Raw genomic sequence first — 24,147 nt, 5'->3', positions numbered from 1 at the left:
AAACATATCATTCTATTTATATACATGATATCAGTTTCTCTAATTAATATTGTTTCTAATTTAACTCCCTTATTTATAGCTTTTGATTTCAAAATTCAAACCCGTTTATATTTTATTTATTATTATTTTTTATTAAAAAACTCATTAAACAAGCATATCAATAATTAAGTTATTAACCTATAAAATATAATCTAATCCCATTAAATCAGCAAAGTATTTAAGAGTAAAAAATAAAGTCTATATTATTCATAATTTATCTCCCAGTATATCCCACATAAAATGAATCAATATGAGATAATTGTTTGAATTTTAAAACTGATTAAATAAGAAAGTCAATTAATTTGAAGTTTTAAATTAATATAGCTGATATCTTTCTTTTTTCCCATAGGAATAGCTGAAAATCTCCAAGATGATATCTTAGGATCCCAATTTTTTTAGAAGATAATGATTTTCTTATTCAAAAACACTATATATATATATATATATATATATATATATATATATATATATATATATACGATTACACTGAAATGGTTATTCTTACGATTTTGGATTGAGTCCTATGATTTACAATGTTCTTCTTGAGCAATCTTCTTCTCCAATTCTTTTTTCGAAGCTCTTACTTTACTATGTTCTCCTTATTCTTCTTTAATTTCTTGCATTTACTATGTTCTTATTATTTGTTATTATTGTGTTCTTGTTAAGAGGTCGTGAAAAAAATTAATCAATCTACTTTAAGCATATTAGTTTCATTCATTTAGTTACAGAAACAAAACTATACCCTTTATATCGATTTTTTAATGTGCTGACCTATGTTTGTCTAGAGAAAGCCATAAAAGTCGTTTTAATGCATGATGACAAAGCTAGTGGAACGGACCAAAAGCATGATAAAGAAGTTTTTTATTGTTACACTTCAACGTGCATGAACAAAGACGTATCAGTTATTCCAAGGTTTTCAATAACTCTTTTATACATATTATTATAATCTTCGATTAAATTTTCTAATTTTATATTATTGAATTTGTTTATATCAATGATTTTAGTTTCAAAATCACCATTATAGTACAAGACTTTATCGGCGTGGTGTCACTTATGTTATTTGATCGTGACGCAAAGAAACTTCTGGAAAAAAACACACAAGAGTTGCTTCAAAAGTTTAATGAGGTTATCGATATTAACTTCATTTACATAAAACTAATTTTTACTTTTTGCCTGTCTATTTTTATAACCGTTAATTTTTTCATTTTTAGGAGGGTAATATGGAGATTTATCTGTCTTCTTTGAAATTACTTTTGGATAAAAAGTTAGCGTTCAAAATTCAAATTTCTCATTATAATTTGAAGAACAATGTTGATGGTTATGCAATCTCAAACTTCAATGTTGATAATAAAATCATTGTTGAATTGGAAAAAACAATTAACATCGAACAGGTAACATTCTTTTACGAAACATACTAAAAACACTACACTTGTTAGATTCGTTTTTCTATTTTCGTTGATCAACTAACATATTTCTATGTACTACAAATATAGGCGTCATAATCCGATTCGTTTAATGTTTTATCGGCGAAATTCGGATGTCAAGACACATTAAAGTTAAAGATTTTAAATATAATATAACTAAATCTAATATTTTAAATACTTTAAAATATTATTAACTTTTAGATTGACATATGAATTTATTTTCTATATTTATGATGCAGTTTCGTTTACTGGTGATAATGTCACACCCGATTCGAATATTGATAAAAGCATTGCAACAAGTCCACTAACTAAGTGGACATCCTTTAAAAAAGTGTCCAGACATGAAGAATTAAAACACAACTTGGAAGAGCTTTACGATGTTGATAATCTGGAAGCAATGTCCTCAGCCAAACGATCATTAACATCAATGGTAGATTGTACTTCTGGAGAAGGCCAACCAAAACTGTTAATTCCAAAGAAAGAAAAATAGTATACGATTTTCATTATTTTATATGAGTAGTTGGGTGGTTTGAGTACGGTTGATTTCATATTATGTTTACATACTATTTGGTTTTTGGGTTTGGTTTTTGATTACTTTGTTTCATACTATTCGTTTTTTGGGTTAAAATTTTGATCATTTAAATACATTTTGGGTTTTATGAAATGTTGAATTATTTGTCTATTTTCCTTTTGGGTTTAAACTCATATGAATTTAGAATTTTGATCATTTTTTACTCTATTATTCCGTTTGAATGTGAATTTGTCAGCATTGTTACAATGTTATTTATTACAACTTCAATATAAATATTAGCAAACTACAACTTTTTATGAAATTATAAACTTTTATAAATCTTTTAACCATTCTAAAACAATTATTTATAGTTCCTTGTGAATTTATTGGTAAATTTATTAGTAAACATTTACCATTGAAATATTATTATTTTTTAGATATTAATGATATCCACAATTTTACACATTTAAATAATAAAACAAAATACAATGACGCTATAGAGAGGCAAAGACTAAGACGTTTACATTTTTTTTGGAAAGGGAACTTCCCTAACGAGGGTTTCCGGGCCAGCTTTCGCGCACCGGCTAATCCCCCGTTGCGAACATGAGACTATGATTCATGGTCTGGAGTCACTGCAGGCGAACCGCCATTACCACAGAGGCTGAGTAGTGTCAGGATTTGAACATGGGTCAATAGGTCATCCACCATATCTTCCACAAGTCTTACTAAGTCACCACAACCCAAGTGTAAGACATTTACATTTACAAAATAGAAGATTGAATTCTATGTCTAAAAGAGAAACTTTATTTCATCATCTAAAGCAATAAATATTTTTGAATGTGTTTCACTTATACTTTTTCCACCCTTAGATCAAATTGTTTACGTCATCTTGACCAATGTTTGGTCAAATACGTTGTCCATCAATGTTTCCGCTCAAACCTTCACCAATTTCTGTTATCCCTAAAATAAAATTCAAATCCTCCCCAAATTTAAAGCCATAACTTATGCACTGACCATTAGGGGTGAGCATTTGGACCGTACCGGACCGGTTATGGAGAATTTTGTAGACCATGGACCGGACCGGATGAGTCGTGTCCGTGTCCGTGTCCGGGTCCAGGTCCGGGTTTTTCAGTTTTTTGACCCGTTTGAACCGGTACAACTTTAATTGCATAGAGTATAAGTAATCTACATTGATGTATAATATTATAACTTGCAAAATTAATATGTTTCCGTTTCATGCATAACTAATCTATATTGATGTATAATATTATAACTTGCAATTTGTAAAAATTAATTTTCCAAATAAAAGCAACTAACATATAAATCAAGTTCACCAACAAAAGTTAAACAATTTTAAGACAAACATACAAAAGTATTGCCGTAACAATAAAAATCATAGTTTAAACTTTAAAATCAATCAAACTAACAAACTTCATAAACTCATAATCTAATCTTCCATTGGCCTTTTCCCCATATCATTGTCATCCATATGTAACATATTTAAAGCTTGTGCAATCTCTACATAAACACAAATGAAAATGCTGTTAGTATTTAATAAAAAGTAATAATTGTATAAAAATAGAACAAAGATTGTAATTTTTTTACCCAAAGCTATATCATCATCGTTCAAGATGTCATCAACGTTATCAACTATCGGATTTGTAGACTTTCTCACCCAATCTTGGGTGCATAACAAAGCTTCAACTATCAACGTCGATAAACTAGTCCGATACTCACTTACAACTCTACCACATGTGCCAAAACTCGGACGCTACACTTGAGATTTGTATCGCCAATATGTCTAACAACAAAGAATTAAATTGTAACAACATTAATTTATAAAGAAACTATGAAATACTAAAAAAAAGTAATCACCTTTCGCCATCCGAGCAATTGTTGGGAACCTAATCGCGTTTACTCTCCACCACCCGAGAATTGAGAATTTTTTTTATAATTAACTATATTCTCTTTCAAATAAGTTCGTAACTCGTTATCCGTTGGATCCGAGTTGCTACCTCCCGTACAAAGAAAATCACCGAAAAAATCGTTATCATCATCAACATCAATGACTATTTGACTCGCTTCTTGTTGAGATGATATACCGTTGTCAAATCGTTCCAAGTAGGTCATAAATAAATTCTCCATCCTATTCTCAACCTCTCGGACCATTTGACGTGCTTTTATGTCTATGTCTGTGGGGGTCAATGACGGTTCCATGTACCCGGTCATTTTTTTAAAAGCATGTAACAAAAAAGGTGATTTGGCGGTAGGATCAAGTAAAACCGCAAAGTACATAAAATCGTTCATCTTGTTGTATGCACCCCAGTACTTGTCGTATTTTGTCTTCATATCTTTTACCATATCGAGAAACATTGGTTTGGTTGACCACTTTCTTAGATGTATGTCCACATCTAAGACTTCCAGGATAAAAAGATTTACCAAAGGTTTTGATGTAGCCGAAACAAGCTCCGTTTTTGTTTTGAATTTTTCAAAGAACTTCACCATTTCGGTTACAACTTCAAAGTCATAATTTTCCGGTACTCTACCGAGATCCCTTTCATATGATTTATCTGTCAAAGATACATAAAATTCAGAATTATAGTATAAAATAATACTAAAAAGCTGAAATATTTCAGCTTTGATAGTTCTACTTTGAAAGATTGTAACTCAATGAATATAATACCAAAATAAATAAAATTATAGTCTAAATTCATCTACAAACTGTAAACTAAATGTTGGAAAAAACCGAAGGTCAATCCGACTTAAAACGAATGAGTTATGGGTGTTTAAAAACATCACAGATTACAAAATCTTGCTGAAAAACTGAATTTTTTCAGCTTTGATAACTCTACTTTGAAGGATTGTAACTCAGTGAATATAATACCAAAATAAACAAAACTATAGTCTAAATTCATCTACAAACTGTAAACTAAATGTTGGAAAAAACCGCAGGTCAATCCGACTTAAAACGAATGAGTTATGGGTGTTTAAAAAACGTCACAGATTACAAAATATTGTTGAAAAGCTGAATTTTTTCAGCTTTGATAGCTCTACTTTGAAGGATTGTAACTCAGTGAATATAATACCAAAATAAACAAAATTATAGTCTAAGTTCATCTACAAACTGTAAACTAAATGTTGGAAAAAACCGCAGGTCAATCCGACTTAAAACGAATAAGTTATGGGTGTTTGAAAAAAGTCACATAAATCTTAAACATGTCCAACCGGTTCTAAACCCGGTAAAAACCGGACCGGACCGGATAGAAATCTTAGAACCGAGAACCGGCCCGGAGGTCCAAAAAAGTGTTCTGGTCCGGTTCACCGGTCCGGTCCGGCCCACCGGTCCAAATGCTCACCCCTACTGACCATCCTATATGTTTGCAAATCAACATGATATATCTTCTTAATTATTCTATTTCTTTCTCAGTGTACATCGATGGTACCAAAAATCTTCAACGGCAAAACAGTCACCTTGTATTTAATTCTTATTAATATAGTAAATACTTCCAATTTTGAAGATAATAATCGGTCTCATACATGTTAAATTACAATTGCTCGATTTCTGACTATCTAACTCAATAACTTTATGTAATTATTCTTAACCTTACCTTTTTTTATAACTTTATTGATTAGATTTACTATAATTAAGTTTAAATTGCAGAAATTTTTACTTGAAAGTGATGAGCATTAGTTGATGTTTTTATTGAAGCTTGAGGATGATGCAAAAACTCAAAATCCCTTAGTGGTAATATCCTACATACTTAATAATTGATTATTTCGACAAAAATACTTTCCATTAACTTTGGCAACAAATTTTTTGAATTAAGCATATTTTTATGATTATAAATTTGTTTTCTCTACTCACTTGTACTTATCATCCTGAAGATAGAAAAGATTAACCATGTCTATATTGAAAAGTGTCAAAAAGATCTTATTGGTCATACCTTTCTGACATGATCTTTAAATGTTCTTTGTTTTTTATTCGTTTTTGTGTATTTGATTTGTTTCTTCATGAAACTCAGTTTTCTATTAATTTTGATAACAAATTTGTTGAATTAAGCATACTTTTATGATTATAAATTTGTCCCTTTTCTATTGTTAAATCAAGTGTAAATGAATTTAAACAATCGTTAAATTTCATATTCTATAATGTAATTTATGCAGTAATTAATCAAATAATAGTACATATCCAAGTGGTCGGGTACCTCCAATACAATAAGCAAATATGTAAATTATATGCAATTTCACAATATTGTAATTTTTTTACTGGATTTAAATGAACAATTACTTCTTTCACTTGATTTAGATTCTTGATTACTCATATAATGTTGTAATAAAATAAAATTCTGATAAACTGAAAAAGTTGTTCAGCAAAACCTTAAAATTTTGAAATTTGTTGGAAATTTGGTTATATGCCAAGTTAGGCTTCTTTTTGTGTTGTCATGTTTGTTAATTTGGCTATGTAGGGTTCATTTGAAGTTCTATTTCTCTACAAAAATGTTAATGTTCACATCCAAGTGGAAACAATCACAACTGGTAAGCATTCTAAATGATTTTTTCACTTACATTAATCAAAACTGTTTTATTTTAAGTGGTGCGTTCTCATGGATGTCACACCGGTTGTCACTATATAGACCTTCTAGTGGTATATAGAAGAATCCTAGCGGCTTTATAAAGAATTTTGTTACGTTTTCAATGAAGAATCACTCTATCAACATTCTTCTCTATAGTTCTTTCTCTTATTTTCGATATGGATGTGTGTCACAACAATAAGGCAGAAAGAAGTGTTAGTGACCATTAAAGATGAAAATGTAATATATAATTTAATAATAATATATAAAGTGTAAATTGTAGATTTATGATATTTATTTCAATGAAAAATATGTTGTTTTATTGTTAGGTTACATATCTGTTTATTATTATTATTATTATTATTATTATTATTATTATTATTATTATTATTATTATCATTATTATTATTATTATTATTTGATTTTGACAAGTTTGATCTAAATTTGATAATTGAAGCAGGTACGAAATATATGTGTTAACGATTTTGAATTTGTATTGCCCTATAGAAACCAACCGTAGCCTCATAGACCATTCCCTCATATCTCAGTAGGTCCTAACATTTCCTAAAATTCAGCTACAAGAAGTCATGGATGCACTTCTTGAATCAATCCTCTAAACCAAATTTCATTTGTTAGTTGGATGTAGTGACAAAAATGCAAGATTTGTGAAAGTTCATTATTATTTATTAGTGTTAACCTTTAGCAAATTATGAAACTAATATTATATTTTTGTTCATAACATGTTTTTTTTGTAATAATTTATTTGATCGGAAGATATGTATATATGATTGGGTGTAGCCTGAAAAATCATATTTTAATTTTTATAAGGAAAAAATACTTTGAAATCGACCAAATTACAATGTCTGAATTTGATGTTTATGGTTATGACAATTCACTTTATTTGTAATGTTTATCGAATTTCTTTGCAGAATTTAATGTTGTTGGTACATGTAACAACTTATTGTTGCTTTTGGTTTTACATGATCAATATGAAAAGAGTCATATGAGCCTCCATGGGGATTGGTACACCGAACAACAAAGTCAATTCATAAAGCTACTACACAACATGTTTTAATCAAGAAGTCGCATTATGTTGTGATAAAAAGATCACATATATCATTTATGTTAAAAATTATTGTATTTAAAAACCAAATTGCTCTAATATAAATATTAAATATTTTTATCAAATAAGTTTGGTTCAAAAACTCTAAAAATGAATCTAACTAACATTTTTTTATTAAAATTCAACCTATTAATGTGATTTGTATTTAATTTAAGTTCTCCGCGTTTAATGCGGATCATAATCTAGTCTAATAAACAAAACCAAAAGTACACGTGTCCCTTCAAAACAACTGAATTTTGCCAAAAGTTAAATACCAATTATACCCCTTCATTGTTTCACCTACAAAACAATATCGATTGAACACCCTGTATTGGTTCGATTTTTACTCGGCGATAACAGCTGTACATATTAACTCAAAATTCATTACATACCCGATTAATAGCATATTATTATGGTATCCGATTTTGTATATAAGGTATGATATCAATTGCATTTAATTTTATTTATTAGCTCAATTTGAACATATTCTGCTCAATATATGATTCTATGATATGAATCGTTCCTTTACAGCATCGTCTTTCCAAGTATTTGCATCATCACAGTCCACGTGATCCTTTACAGCATCGTGTTTCCAAGGATTTGCATCATCACAGTCGAAAATTTTCTGTTCAATCAAAGAGTTTAATCCAATCGGTACGTTTATAAAAAAAACCTACTTTCAAACCGGTGGTTTATCTTTTGTTTCTTCTTATGTTTTTTTAATGTCTGTGTTGTTTTTTTCACATCAGTTTCTGCTTCTCAATGTGTATGCGTATGTGTGACTGCTTAACTGTTTATGGTCATGTGTATATGTATTTATTTTCTTGGTTTCTTGATATACCCCTACCCCTGCCATTGTTGTCACATGCTACTGCTGTTAATTCTGTTTAATATTAACCATCATGTTGATCTGAAAATGCATGTGTCTCGCTAGGGTGTGGTTCTTACATGGTTATATTGATATCTATAACGAAAGTATTACTTTTAACATGAAACTTTTAGTAAGATTTTTTTTTAATTGTTGTATACCATTGATCTGAAAATGCATGTGTCTCGCTAGGCTATTCAAGTAGGTATTAAAAGTTGTTTAATACAAATTGTCTTTTTTAATGATTTTTTCGTTTATTAACATTTTTTATTATTTTCAAATATATTTCATCCAGTACAAATCATATCTTATTTATAAAATTAATTTGCAGTGGTCTATACAATTGAATTTCAAAAAAGAGGTTTGTCACATAGTCATATTTGTCTATTTATGCATGCTGACTCTAAGCGGCCTACTGTTGAATATATTGATCCGATTATTTCTGCTGAGATTCCAAATATCAATGAAGATCCAGAATTGTATTCACTTGTAAGTGAATTCATGATACATGGTCCTTGTGGAGCCGAAAATATATGGCAACACTTGTCGGATGGTATTCTTTACAACCAACAATGTAGATTAAAGTCTCCAGGTATCATAATTTTCTATCATTATTTGTAAAAACGGATATTATATATTTTCAATATGCAGGGTACAATCTTTTTTATTACCATTAAACTGTTTAATATTATATTGTTTTTGACATATTGTTCATTTTACAGGTTTATCACTCAATGAGGATCAACTTAAAAACTGACTTTGTTCGAGATCGAATAGATTTTACTTCGTAACAACACCAGTCTTAAAAATTATAAACAAAGGCCTTACCCTGATGTTGATATTGTTTCTTCTTCAACAAATCACCTTATCACGGAGGAGCTAGACTATGACATACTTATTTTAAATAAAGAGTTTGATCGTATGTTTCATGCATTAACAAACGAGCAACACAATATTTTTCTTGATATCATGACGACAGTCAATGATAAGAAAGGAGGTGTGTTTTTTGTGTATGGATATGGTGGAACGGGCAAAACCTTTTTTTGGAAGACAATGTCTGCAGCAATTAGATGTAATGGTGATATAGTTTTAAATGTTGCTTCATGTGGTATTGCATCGTTATTATTGCCTGGAGGTAGGACAGCACACTCCCGGTTTATAATTCCGTTGAATCTTACGGAGGATTCTGTTTGTAAGATACCGCCTGATAGTGAACTCGACAGATGTGACATCCCCATTTTCACAGGCCAGAAAAGATCGATTTTGTTTATGCTTTATAAAAATCAGAGTACCCTTTTAATAAAAATGTTGCGGAATTTGTTCCCAGAAAATACATGATAAATACTTTATCAAAGCATTTCCGAAGAAATGTATTTTATTCATTTAAAACATTTGGGATGTCGTCGTCAATACAGAAACATAAGCATAAACAGAACTTACATTCATTTACACTAGTGATCTACATCTCTTTTAAATCTCTCAGTGTAAAGTAGCTTCATATCGACACTTGTGATACAAATAAGCTTGAGTGGGTCAGGTTGGGAAAGCTGGTGAGCACATAGGATTTTCAATCCACAATAATATAATTATTATATTTAATCATCAAACAATCAACCCAATTACCTGTCCCCATTATCTTCTTTTACTCTTAAGGATCTACCCTTAGAGTTATCTACCACTCATTCCTAAGAAATTTTCTAAGGAATAGGCACGAAGTACATTGTCACCGGGGTTTATACAACAGACACTAAATCCATAGTTGTCAGGGTTCATAGATTATAACTGGTGACCACGTAATTCAAAACATCTGGTGAACACGTAGTTCTAAAATACCTAGTGAACACACTTAGTTAAAAAATACCTAGTGAACACACTCAGTTCAAAAATATCTAGTGAACACACTCAGTTCAAAAATACCTAGTGAACACACTCAGTTCAAAAACACCTACAGGTTGCGAACCTGCTAACGTTCTAATGGACTGTTTAGAATAGTTTGTGGTCGTTGTCTTAGATGACTAGATCATCTTAAACATTGAGACCTCTCATCATTTTATTTCATCACACACCAACTATTTTATCTACCCATGTTTTACCCCAACATTTTTGTAGATATAAAATACATATACGATTTAAATCATTTAAAACATGTATAAAATCGTTCATCCAGCATAGAAAGCAAAGTATTCAAATAATATGCACACATAGCACGTATTTTATATAAAATATTTCATATCTATGTGTAAGATGAAAATAATATGCACTCACCTTAATAGCGTGAGTTGATAGAATCTAACTAAAAATGGTCAACGGTCCGTGATCGTCGGGCTCGGGACGCACTATGCCTTCAGCAAATGAGAGAAAGAAAGAAGATTTGGTGTAAGAAGTGAATGAGGTCGAACTTGCTATTCATAGGCTGATTTCGGCCCATTCACATCGTGAGAATTCATTGCTCACGTCGTGAGCCATGGCTGAATCACCTCGTAGCTTCGCCATCTGCGTTCTAGGCTTGAATAGTGTCTGTTTGACTCCTCACGTCGTGAGAATTCATTGCTCACGTCGTGAGCTTTTGAGTTATCGTTTACGTAGACTTCTAGCTTTGAAATGTGGCATTTTGACTCCTCACGTCGTGAGAAAAGAGGCTCACGTCGTGAGTCCAGTCAGATTAGGGTTTCTGACACGTGTCATGCTCTTAGACAGCTACATCTTCGGAAGGCCATAACTTTTGCATACGAGCTCCGTTTTTGACGTTCTTTATATCCACGCGAAGGTGGAGACGTAATATACAACTTTCATTTAGAATCCTAAGGCTAAAAAGTACTCTATAATAAACTCAGTTTTTATGATTCTCGGTGTCGTGCCGGTTTTGTCGCGAAACTTCGACAGATCATAACTTCTTCGTTATAACTCGGATTTCGGCGTTCTTTATATGTACGGAAACCTTGTAACATATAATAAAACTTAGTTATGATTATTTATTATAAATAATCCTCTATCAAAAAGTCATTTTTTACGCTTATCGTCTCTAAATTGACTAGCCAGAATCTGCGGGCGTTACAGCAGATTAGTAAGAAAAAGCTCATTGATTATCTGGGATGAGCACCTATGGTCCACAAGCATGCATTTGAAGCTTTAGATCGAGCTCTGAAAGATGTATGTAAGTTTGATAATTCTAGCAACTCAAAAATTCCATTTGGAGGGAAAGCGATTGTTTTTGGAGGAGACTTTAGACAAATTCTACTTGTTGTTCAAGGAGGTAGTAGACAAAATATCGTTAATGCTTCTTTAAGTTCTTCATATATATGGAAACAATGCAAAGTCCATAGATTAACAATAAACTTGAGACTAACCGTTGGAAGGGATCCATCTGATATTCGAAAGATACATAATTTTGCAAACTGGCTTTTGGATATAGGAGAAGGAAAAGTTGGTGGTTCGAACGATGGTGAAGCGATTATTGATTTTCCGGATGATATTCTAATTAATGATCCACATGATCCTATAGGTTCATTAATTGAGTTTGTATATCCTTCAATCTTGGAAAAATTCAACGTTACGATTTATTTTCAAGAAAGAGCTATACTAGCTCCAAAAATGAAGTTGTCCAACAAATCAATGATCGTTTGTTAGCATTGTTTCCCGGAGACAGAAGTAGAACATTTAAGTTCAGATAGTCTTTGCCAATCAGAGTTTGTTCATGATCAGTTTGATACCAATTTATACTCCCCAGATATTTTAAATGGTCTTAAAGTATCAGGTTTGCCAAATCACAAGTTAATTTTAAAGGTCGGTGTTCCAGTTATGTTACTAAGAAACATTGATCAGAAAAATGGCTTATGTAACGGCACTACACTACAAGTCAAATCTTTGGGCAAACGTGTTATTGAGGCAATTATCATATCTGGAAGTAATATTGGAAACCGAACCTTTATTCCAAGAATGTCTTTAAGTCCATCTGAAAAAAAAAATCCCTTCAAATTTCAAAGAAGACAATTTCCATTGGTTGTAAGCTTTGCAATGCCAATTAATAAAAGTCAGGCGCAGTCGTTATCAAAGGTTGGTCTGTGTCTCAAAGATCCTGTTTTTTCACATGGACAGTTGTATGTTGCCTTATCTAGAGTTCAAAGCAGAGAATGACTGAAATTGTTAATTTTAGATAAGGATGGTAGACTTACAAACAAAACTTCCAATGTTGTGTATAAGGAAGTTTTTAGAAATTTATAAATGCTTCGTAGTTTTTAAATTCAAACAATTGTGTTTTTTTATTTTTTTATTACATTTTTTTATTTTATTTTTTATATAGCATTGTAATTTATATTATTCATTGTGTTTCTCTTTAACATCTATTCAAATTTATATACTTTTTTACAAATATATATTAATATTAATTTTAAATAATCAATACAAAAAGTGTTAAACAAACTTAACTCTTATTAATAATATAATTTTTTTGTAAATTTTTTACCCGTGGTTCCCACGGGTTGTAACCTAGTAGTTAACTAATGCAAGAACTAGAAAGTAAAATACAATGGAAAGTCGGGAATAGACGTGCAAAATAGGTGCACAAAATACACCTAACATCTTTTCACAAGGTACTTTAGTTACAAAAAGGGGGATTTGTATGCAAAATCTCAAATAATGTAAATAACAATCTACTTTGAAAACATACATATAACTAAACAGATTTGTGAACAAGTTGTTGAAATGGTTATAGTTCTAGTTCTTAATATTTTCGTTTAACTTGATTATGACTTGATGTAATTCATTATTGTTATTCTAAGTTGGTACTGATATTAATACGCTCTAATACATCTCGCTTGCCAAATTATCTAATCAAAACAAGCTCTTTGACTAGACCTAGCTTTACTAATTCAACTTAAACACGCTCTTAGATTGTATTGAAAATTTGCATTAAGTTTTGTACAAGCTTCCCAACAATGTTCATTTCTTCTCATATGCTCGGAAGTGTGAAAACATGTGATATATGTTCTACAATAAGAAAAGCTATTGTTTGTTACCAATCATTAACTTTATAGAATGATTAGGTGCCCTAAAAGTTAATTAACCACACACGAATTCAATCCATATAAGTGGCCAATCAAACATAAATCAAATTCAATGATTCTAGTTTAAACAAGAACATAATCACCGGAATAAAATTATAAATCAAACATCAAGCCATATGTATCAAATCAAATAATCAACATGTTTTGAACATGAACTAGAAATTAGGGTTTCTTAGCCACACGTGGCTAAGAACAAATCAAACAAAAAGATGGAATTGGATGTGTTTAATGCTTACAAAATGGAAATCAAAAGTGTTTGCAATGATTTTGTATCTTCAAAAAAACTCCAAGAATCGCCTAAAATCGCCCACTGTTTCTCTCAAAACTGTCCATATGTGTAAAATGATGGATATTTTCCTTTTTAGCACCACAAGTAAATTCTCACGTGCTTGACTCGAGACCATGCGTTTTTTAGCATGGTCATCCGTTTTTGGCATGGCCATATGTTTTGACTATGTATTTTCAGCATGGCCATGTGTTTTCAGCATGGTCATGTGTTTCGAATCAAGATTGTGCTTTTTGCTAAAACTCAAATCAGTCTCCAGACTTGGCTTCGTCTTTGGTCTAGCTTCACCCTGAGTCATGTTGCTCAAATATATGATGAAAAGGACAAGCACGACCTGTATCGGTGTGACATAGATCGTGCTTCAAACGTGGTCATTTGATATGATGAAATGCAACGACTCGGGTTTTGTTTTCAAGTTTTCTTCTGCGACATGATTGATCCATCTTCTCTTCATGCTCCAATGCTCCAAGCTTCATCATCCAAGCTCCATGCTCGCCTCTGTGGCTCCAATTCTTCATGCTCCATAATGCCTACAAAATAAATAAAAAAAATAGTGAAGTACCAGACATTCTAAGTAAAACATGCAAGTGCCTAAATAGTTAACTAAATGCAAGAATTAAGATGTAAATTGAAATTAAAAGACAGGAATATAAAACTTCTCAGAGCAAACACACTAGGATTGAGTGAAGTGTGGAGTATTCATTTTAATAAATTTATACAAAATTACATTAAAAAAAATTAAAAAAAAATAAAAAAAATAAAGATAAAGATAAAGAAAAGCAAGGATCATGCATGAAAAAGATAAAGGTGGCAAGAGGAATCAATTCTTCTGCATGTACATTGAATTGTCAAAAACACATTTACTTCACATACATGTACATAACTCACAGCTTCACCAACCTGATGGAATCGAATAAAGGCTCCAAACCACTACACCCGCAATTTAAGGTAACGGAACCGGAACCCGACGGTACCCCCGACATCGCCTTAGCCCATTTCCAAACCACCTCACGATTCCGTTTTCCCTTAAATGTCATGCCAACATTAAAACATGTGATTTATAGAAGTTGAAAGCGCTTGTAATAAAATAAAATTAAATTAAAAAAAGTTCAAAGTTGGATGCTTTAGAGGAATTTGCAATGGTTAAATCATGGTCACAATATAAAAGCTTTTATGAATGTTCCTTAAAACATGTGATCTATAGAAGTTCAAAGCGATTGTAGTAGAATAAAAAAAATTCAAAGTTGGATGCTTTAGAGGAATTTGTAATGGTTAAATCATGGTCACAATATAATGCCTTTTACGTAAATGGCATATTAGTTTTGTTTAAAAAAAAATGAAATCATTAACTTAACCCACTACCAACTGAGGTGGCCTGGTTGGTTAATGGAATTTGTAACTCTCTAACCAACTGATCTCTGGTTCAAAAAAAATGAAGTCATTAACTTAACTCACCACCAAAAGGCATTTTAAAGGTAAATGGAATTTGTAATGGTTAAATCATGGTCACAATATAATCCTTTTGGAATACAATCCCCAGGGGCAAGACGTTTTAACTTTGGTGTTTAGTAACTCTCTAACCAATTGATCTCTGGTTCAAAAAAATAAAATAAAAAATAACCTAACCCATTATGTCATGCCAGCAATAGGATGCAAAAATGGCCATAATAAAAAAAGATTGTCAAAGTAGGATGGTTTTAACCGAACAAACTGATTTACAACTAACCAAACAGAAAATATTGTAACACAAACTTACATCAGCCTACATTCAGTTAAACCTTTCTATTTTATTGTGTTAGGGGTAGTATAATTTTAATTTCACAACCGAGTAGAGCGGAAAATAATGGAAACAAATAAAATTAGAAAGTATCAAACTTGATTACAAGTTTTGGAACTATTATTATTCTTACACAACGTTATAGTTGGCAATTTTGAATAATTTCACTACAATAATTTCCTAAAAGCCAAGATCAAGTTGAGTGACTTGATGGATGATAATTTATTTGGCAGGTTTGTCCATATAATTTATTTGGCAGGTGGCAATACTTAGAAACTAAAAAACTAAAAACTTTACAACATAAAACATGCCAAGCTTTTTACAAAATAATTAAACCAATAATATATATATATATATATATATATATATATATATATATATATATATATGTGTGTGTGTGTGTGTGCGTGTGTGTGTAAATATGTGTATTATTATTTACACGAGTTATATTATATAATAATATATAGAGAAATAAGGTGAAGCAGCAGTAAAAATAATCATCTCCAATATTGTGCCCAACGATGAATAGTTTCAACCATCTGCGGGAACAAAGCACTGACACTTTCGTTTATAAGATCTTGAAAGAAATGGATACACTCTTCATCATCCAAATCCAACCGAAATTTCTCTTGAAGCTATACATACAACAACAGAAAATATATATATAAATAAGCTCTGAATAATAATTATTATTAATTATAGCATTTATTTACCTTTAAAATGCCTTTTTCAGGATCAGAAGCTATATCTGGAATATTAGACCCCGCCATTAAATGAAAAAGGTTCAATATCAAATTACTTGATTTCCGCAGGATATTATACGCCTCACAGCAATACGATTTAAATCGCGTATAATATTGGCTGCACCAGAAAAAAACAAAATAAATAAAAAGTCACCACAGGCTTTTTAATATTTATTGGAAATTACCTTTCTGCCCCTCCCATAGCCTCCACCATTTCTTTACAGAGCTTCATAGGTGGTGGGAAGGGTTTTGGATCGCGACCCAAAATAAAACCAAAATCAACATGAAAAAGACGCCCATCGTCCCTAAGCAGAAGATTGTCCAGATGCCTGTTGATTTAAAATAAATAATTATATATATTATATAAAATATATGGAAGGATTGAGTGAGAGTGACACCTGTCTCCAATGCCGAGTATGTAGGTGATGACTGAGTAGCCAGCACAGCTTTTGATGAATGTTTCAAGACAGGTGGCGGTAATCCCAAAGGGTCCCTCTTCGTCTGGATGAAACTTCTGTAAGTAGCTTGTTATACTTCGGTGTTCTGATAGGATCTGTATAATATATATCCAATTAGTAACAACCTATATTTCTTTATTTAGTAAGAAAGATATGCAGCAGCAGCACCTGAGCTAGAGATTTGGATGGTATGAATTCCATCATGCCTTCATCATGTCCGGTGGCTAACACTCTGTATGGTGTTAAATGCAGATCAAGATTTTCCAGTTTAAGCAGTCGATCCATGAGCGATACCATCTGAACAACCTACATTACATGAATATCATCACCACATTTAATTAATAATGAGATGAACACTCACCTGTATCGGTTAGGGCTTGTTTTTTTTTTTTTTTTTTTTTTTTTTTTATAAAAATAAATACCATACCAATTGATCTTGACGAAGATCATCCCCTTTCTTGAAAATGATCTTTAAACATCCACCATTGGCTGTTCTAAAAGCAAGGCGTAAAGGATGCAAAGCACTTTTGAATATTGATGAGTCTGATGGAATAATCCCCGTGATAAGAACAATCGGTGCCAAAGGTGATCGTATAGGCTATAAATATAATACACAATAAATCTCTCTAACTATTTTAATAACAAACTTCTTCAGGAACTTATAATAAATAATACACACTTGTATCATGTTTTACGAAGGACTGGAATCTGACAAAGGAACTGTAATCCGTCATGTGTTTGGTTGGCAGGAAATAAATAGAGTGGAATTCAATCCCATTACATCTTTTCTTGTTTTATGTTTGGTTTGTAAATCTATCAAAGAAATACAAATGTAAATTGTGTTAAATGACCAAAATACCCTTCATTAATTTGGTTTGTAATGGATTTAGGAGGCCAATACAGTATGACAACGTCCATAAAACATAAACTTGGAAGGAACTCCCCCCAAATTCATTTCTGTTGGTTCGACAACCAAACACACCACGGAATGGAATCCAAGATTCCAATTCCTTTTATATTCCGCAAACCAAACACATATTACCTCCTCAAAATACGTAAGTTCGGAAAGAAGGCCGGAAAGCAGATGCCGGAGTTTTTCAATCTTCTTCTGAGTTCCTCCCCTTACATTCCTTACATCTCTCATTATAGAACACAGCTGAGCTGTCAGTTCAGTCTGCCGAACCAAACTCTGCCACAATTTAAACCCATCTCCACCATCACCCGCCCCCATTCCCAACTGTAAAAATCAAAAACAAATCCATTCGTTCATGTATATCATATTTATTCAAAAGAATTAGTATCCACACCTTGATCATATTCTCTTCCAGCATCTCATATGAAGAATAAAAACGTTTTGCATACGCAGGATCATGAAGCTCAACAGCCACATACCATCTAAGGAAGCTTGCAAGCTCAATGTTGGACAATGCTGCAAAATTTTATAAACAACAATGTTCAATTCTAGAAACAAGTAAATTATTGAAAAAAAAAAAGTTATTTAAGATTTTTTTTCTTCATACAACGTTGCACGAGGAATTGAGAAAGACGGGATTTATCTGAGCGTTCAAATCTCAAAGCTTGAACCAATTGAAGTAAATAACATTGTAGTTCTTCATCATCTGCTCTTTCAAGAACACGAACAGCATGTGCACGAACCTGTTGAAAAAGTCAAAAGTCAAAATAAAACTGGTCAAGAATTGAAGTTTAATAAAAGCAGAATCATTTATTAATTATTGCATACATCTTCACTCTCGAAAACAGGAGACAGGAGCTCTAATGCATCACATACATCAATCATTTCCCATCTACCCATCAATTCAATCGCCTGTTTTGCTTCCTGAAAAAAGAAAAAGATTTATGTATTATACTAAAATACAGGAGAATAATATGATATAATATAAATATCATAATATGCATATGTACCTGAACATCACTCCACTCAACACATCGAAGAAACTTTGTTAGAGCTCTTTTTTCAGACATTAATGAAAACCGGAATTTCCATAATAATTGTCTTTCATCACCACTCAATGTTCGTGTTGGTGGGTATTTAAGTATCCTCTGTATTGACCTAAAAAACAACATTTTGACCAATTATATTCCATACATAGTACATTTAGAAAACTAAAGGGGTTAGAAGGAATAAAGAAGAAGGGCAAAAAGGTAAAGGGTTAGTGTCTTAATACATTAAGTCAAGTTTTTGGCTAGACCCATTTAGTCATTCTGTCCAGATTACATCAAAAAGAAACAACAAAGTATAGATGTCCAGATTTAGTGCTTAACCCATTAAGTCAATTAAGTCAAAAAGAAACAGACCCTTACTTTCTTTCAGTAGAACTGGGCTTAAGATCTCTATCAATGATACCACGATTCAAACTCCTTGCAAGCTTTAATTGCTTGTGTTCAGAGGGGTTGATTTTTCCAAGTTCCGGGTCCCACACAGTAACTAGTTCATTAGTTGAAGCTATAGATGCGGGTATTAACAAATTTGGCCCGGACTCCTAACATGTCAAAACAGAAAAAGTCAAAAAACCAACATAGTTTTGGGTCAAACTAACATAGAATTGATAAAACCACACACCTGAAGAACAACTCGATGTTCAAAACTACAGAAATCAATGAGCACAAACAAATGAGAACTTCCATTTTTACTGCTTTCAAGATCCTTAATCTTATCCATGGATTTAAAAGCAAGACGATCCAACCAGTCAACTCGCTGTATTTGACCCCTTTCATACTTATTCACAAGCTTCTCCAAACGCTCCAACTCCCCACGTTCATCTTTAGGAACCTACACAGGGTAAAAACAATGGACCAATGAGCAATTTTGAGCAGTAAAAAGTAAAAAGTAAAAAGCTAAAAACATAATGTTGTGTTTGAAGATCATGGAAAGAAAAACAAAACCTTTCCAGGAGTTGTAGAGTGAATAGATCCATCTGCTTCCTTTCCTTGCCAAAGCCTAAGTTTGTGTTTCCCTGTTTTGAGTTGTTTTTTCATATTAAAGAGATGAATGGTAGCTCCACCAATTAGTCCCTCATTTTTCCCACATGAAACATCCCAAACCTACAATAAATGGGATTGAACAATAAACAAATTGGAAAATCTTGGTTTTACCAATATGAAAGTCGTATAAATCTTGAAAAAATAATGAAACTGATAGCTTACAGTTACTGCAAGTTGAGAGTTTGTAGTTAAGTCTCGATATTTGGTACTCAATGTAATGAGTTCACCCCAGCAGAAAGGTGGGCCAGAAGACTCTAGTCTGAACATAGTTTAATCATTAATTTAGAATGAAGTTGAAAAGAACAGATAAATACAAACAATAATACATAGAGCTTGCTACAGAAACCTTGTTCTCATGGGAAGCCCAAATGGAGCACCATCAATGTACAATGCACATTCAACATATAGCTCTGGTTTTTTGTCTTCAACGATGTTACCTATATCAGCTGCATATTCAAGCAAGGGTACTCATAAATTTGACATATGAATACTTTTTTGGTGGGGGCATGGGGTAGATTTTGATGTTCAAGTTCAAGCACATCAAGTAGGTTTACCGAATTACTCAGAATTTATTTCCTTCCTAAACAAAAAGGAAACTTACTGATGATCAAAAAAAGAATTCAATCTCCTTTCTACCTATATCCTATTATTGTCAAAAATGAAAAATTCAGTAGCGTGAACTCTTCATAAAATACGTCTCCCATAAATATCTGGTCCCTTCAATTCGTGCGAAATTGAATGAATAATGAACTCTAAAAGATACCAAAAAATCCTATTAGGGCTTCGTAAACGTTAATTGAAATTAAATGACGGGAATTGCAAAGAAATTCACCTGGATTAGTGGAATTAGTCGAAGGTAAATGCCCTTCTAACTTTTCGATTCTGAAAGTAACCGGAAGATTGATATCGCAAGACAAGAAGAATCGAAACTCGTTCCCAGTCATTATTTTCGCAAAGGGTTCACCAAATCAAAATCATCTCATCAATAATAGGATTAGGGTTTGGCCAATTTGATAAATACGAGACTGTTTTCTTGAATCAAACATGCGATCTACAGCCAATTATGTGCCTTCACTTGTACTACAGCTTGATGAACTCACGACTGGATCAAAGTGAAAGAAATCATAATATGCACATCAGCACATCTTATATTCGCTTGTATCTATCAGTATGCGTGAAAGAAGATCATTCATCGGAGTGCTTCACCTTCGTATTCTAATTTTTTTATTAAAAAAATAAGATAAGATAATTAACTTTTGACAAAAAAAAAAAAAAAAAAAAAAAAAAAAAAAAAAAAACTAAGAAAAATCCTCCACATTATTTATCGAGGGTGAATGGGATGAGGTTTAGTGTCAATTTGAGTCAAAATCAAACCAGAAACTACATCCATAAGGTTGTGCAGTATGGAGTAATGGTGGCTACGCGTGGGGCTTACGTGGCAAGGCCACTTACGTGTGTACACCGCCCCAGGAGCGCATAGGTGTCTGGTGGCGTGGTGCATATCACGGACGAAGACGACTAATGAAAACGAGAGAGAGAGTGTAACGGCTATGTTTTTGACCGTTTGGAGTTTACAAAAAAAAATTAAGTTAAATTTAAATTTAAATAACACCACCTTTTATATATATATATATATATATATATATATATATATATATATATATATATATATTAAACTTTCACTCTTCATTTTACACTTCTAAATCCAAAAAAATACTCCTACTTTCTTTCACTTTTCTTAAAAAGAAATGGATCCCAACCAAACTACTTCACCCACTTCAAACACCCCAAACACCCTAAACACTCAAAGTGATTATCAAGCATATATGCAATTGTTGAATTCTCTAATTCAACAACAACCTTTATTCATTAACCTTCTCTACAACCCACAATTTTTCCAACAACAACGACCACAACAACAGTTCATTCCCCGATTTCAAGGTTTTCAACAACAAGTTTCTCCAAATTTCCAAACACAATCATCTCAAGTCCCATTATCTCAATCTCAAACCGTGAACCTCGACAATGACGATGAACTTGTCCAAGAAACACCACAATCATCTCGAAGAAGGCAACCAAAAGGAAAAGGGAAAAAGAAAGCAACGGCTTGGAACGTAGAAGAAGAAGAAGCTTTAGCAAAAGCTTGGATTTTCATATCCTGTGACTCGAGGAGAGGCAACGCACAATCTGGAGAAAGTTTTTGGAATCGTGTTTCGGACCACTTTCACGCGCTTCTTGGAAGGAAAACGGATCGGTCATACGACGCGGTCAACGGAAAATGGCGTGATCTTCGCGCAATTTGCACAAAGTTTAATGGCATATTTGAAAATCTTAAAAATATGCATAAAAGTGGTTCTAACGATTTCAACATTTTATCAACCGCGTGCTACCAATTCAAAGTGACCAACAACGGTAAACCATTTGGTCACCAAAAAGCGTGGGAAGTGTGCCGTCAAGGTCCAAAATGGGTCCTTAATCCAGAGACATCGCATTCAGACTCGACCACCGGCTCCAACAAAAGAACAAGAACTTCTTAATCGGAAGCGGGTTTTGGGCTAGACCTCAATGATGACGTCGATGTGCCGAGGGAGAGGGTCCACCTGAAGTCCAACTTCGTCGACCACTGGGAAGGGACAAAGCAAAACGGGCGGCGTCTTCAAGCGGGAAAGCAACCGCAACTAGCGACGACGGGCTTGTGGAATCCATAGATAAAACTTTAAGTTTTCTAGAAAGAAAATACGAATCCACGGAGGAATCTCGTCGCTAAAAAATCGCTCTTACCGATCTTCAAATCATAAACTCGAAGCCCCTACCGGATCTCGACCCCGAAAATCTCGCGACATTTCTCAAAATCCAACAACGTGTCCGTGCTAAGTATGAGGATTAGGTTCTAATATTTATGTTTTAGTTGTTATGTTGTGTGTTTTTTTAAGTATTTTAGGATAAATAAGTAATTTAAGATTTTTTTTAAGTATTTTAGGATAAATAACTAATTTAGGATTTTTTTTGTTGTATTTTAAATATTTTAGAATTTGATTTTGTGTGTTTTAAAATTAATGCAATGTGTTTTAATTTCGTGTTTTTAATGTGTGTTTTATTTGAATTACTTTTTTTAATTTAATCAAATATTGTCAAAAAAAATAATAAAAAAGAAAAAAAATGATGTGGAGTGGTAACCATTTCCAAGGGTTAGTGGGTTGGTAGTGGCGCTGATGTGGCGTCACTTTTTGAGTAGGTTGGGTGTGACCATACCCCTTAGCCTAAGGAGGAGGGAGTCGTTCCCTCCCAACCCACTGGACTCACTATCACATCAAATTTTGTCTGTTCTTTTTCTTCATCTTTTCCAACCCACAACACACAGAAATACTATCTTTCTCAACCTACTCAATTAAAAAAAATACAAAACAACTAAGGTACAAGTTTTAAAACACATGTTACAAAAGAAAATGAGAGAGAGGAAGTAAAGAGATATGATGAAGTGGGTTAGTGAAACCAATTAAATATCCTCATGCTGAAGAAGGAGTGGTATCGACGGTAACTCTATTGCTAATTAAGATTTTACCTTGATTGTTTGTATTTTTTTTTAATTGAATGAGTTGAGTGATTTGAAAAAGATAAGGTTTTCGTGTGTTGTGGGTTTGAAAGATAAAGAAAAATAAAAGAGAAAAACTGATCTGACAGTGGGTTCAGTGGGTTGGGAGGGAATGACTCCCTCCTCCCTAATGCATCTGAATGTAATTTTAAAATCATGATGTGCGGTTTTCAAGCGATATTGTTTTGCGGTTTTACAGCGGTAGAGTTTTATGTGGTATGGTTTCGGTTTTAAATCGCATAAAGAAATAATGCGATTTTCTATAGTGGTGCGGTTTAAAACTGCAAGTGACCACCCAAAATTCTTACAAGAACAATGACAATAACAATTTCAATGACACAAACATAAATTGCTTTAATCGTAACAATGGAAGCAAACAATGAATCAAACAAGTAAATAGCCAAATCAAAATGGAATTTCCGGCTTGGTGGGAGTTGCAACAACTCAACAAGTGTTACGATAATGTTTAATCTTCGAACTGATTAAGACGAACTAAATTATCATGATTTATTTCAGTCAAAGTCAAATAAATATCAATAAGTAAATTATATATATATATATATATATATATATATATATATATATATATTAACTGTTTAATATTTTAATATATGATATTATAGTGGTGTGGTTCGGTCTTTGCCAAATTACAAATTGCACCATGATTTTTGTATTTGCTTTCGGTTTTTTGGTTTTGGTCTATTGTAGTT

General features: G+C 32.4%; 1 protein-coding gene, 1 long non-coding RNA gene and 1 pseudogene across 2 annotated transcripts; 1 reads left to right on the top strand and 2 right to left on the bottom strand.

The window, feature by feature from the left end:
* The first annotated feature begins 9,484 nt into the window (after nt 1-9,484).
* LOC145163565 (uncharacterized) lies at nt 9,485-12,649 on the top strand (annotated as a pseudogene).
* A 999-nt stretch (nt 12,650-13,648) lies between these two features.
* LOC145162340 (uncharacterized) lies at nt 13,649-14,876 on the bottom strand. The gene is made up of 2 exons (XR_013739045.1): nt 14,765-14,876; nt 13,649-14,394 (listed from the first exon to the last, which is right to left on the bottom strand). It is a non-coding gene; the product is annotated as an uncharacterized LOC145162340 (long non-coding RNA).
* Nucleotides 14,877-15,723: 847 nt separating this feature from the next.
* VPS34 (vacuolar protein sorting 34) lies at nt 15,724-21,049 on the bottom strand. The gene is made up of 17 exons (XM_079084670.1): nt 20,678-21,049; nt 20,192-20,291; nt 20,008-20,104; nt 19,747-19,905; nt 19,424-19,633; nt 19,165-19,343; nt 18,766-18,913; nt 18,584-18,679; nt 18,363-18,498; nt 18,150-18,271; nt 17,885-18,079; nt 17,270-17,440; nt 17,011-17,148; nt 16,783-16,937; nt 16,570-16,713; nt 16,355-16,502; nt 15,724-16,276 (listed from the first exon to the last, which is right to left on the bottom strand). The coding sequence occupies exons 1-17, from the start codon at nt 20,787-20,789 to the stop codon at nt 16,139-16,141; spliced, it is 2,448 nt and encodes an 815-aa protein (XP_078940796.1). The 5' UTR covers nt 20,790-21,049; the 3' UTR covers nt 15,724-16,138.
* Between the last annotated feature and the right edge of the window lie 3,098 nt (nt 21,050-24,147).

Source organism: Lactuca virosa, chromosome 3 (assembly GCF_052849685.1).
Source record: "Lactuca virosa cultivar CGN04683 chromosome 3, Lactuca_virosa_CGN04683_v6, whole genome shotgun sequence".
In the NCBI taxonomy this organism is placed as follows: Eukaryota; Viridiplantae; Streptophyta; class Magnoliopsida; order Asterales; family Asteraceae; genus Lactuca; species Lactuca virosa.
Note: the sequence above shows the minus strand (reverse complement) of the source record. Positions and strands in the feature narration are given on the sequence as shown.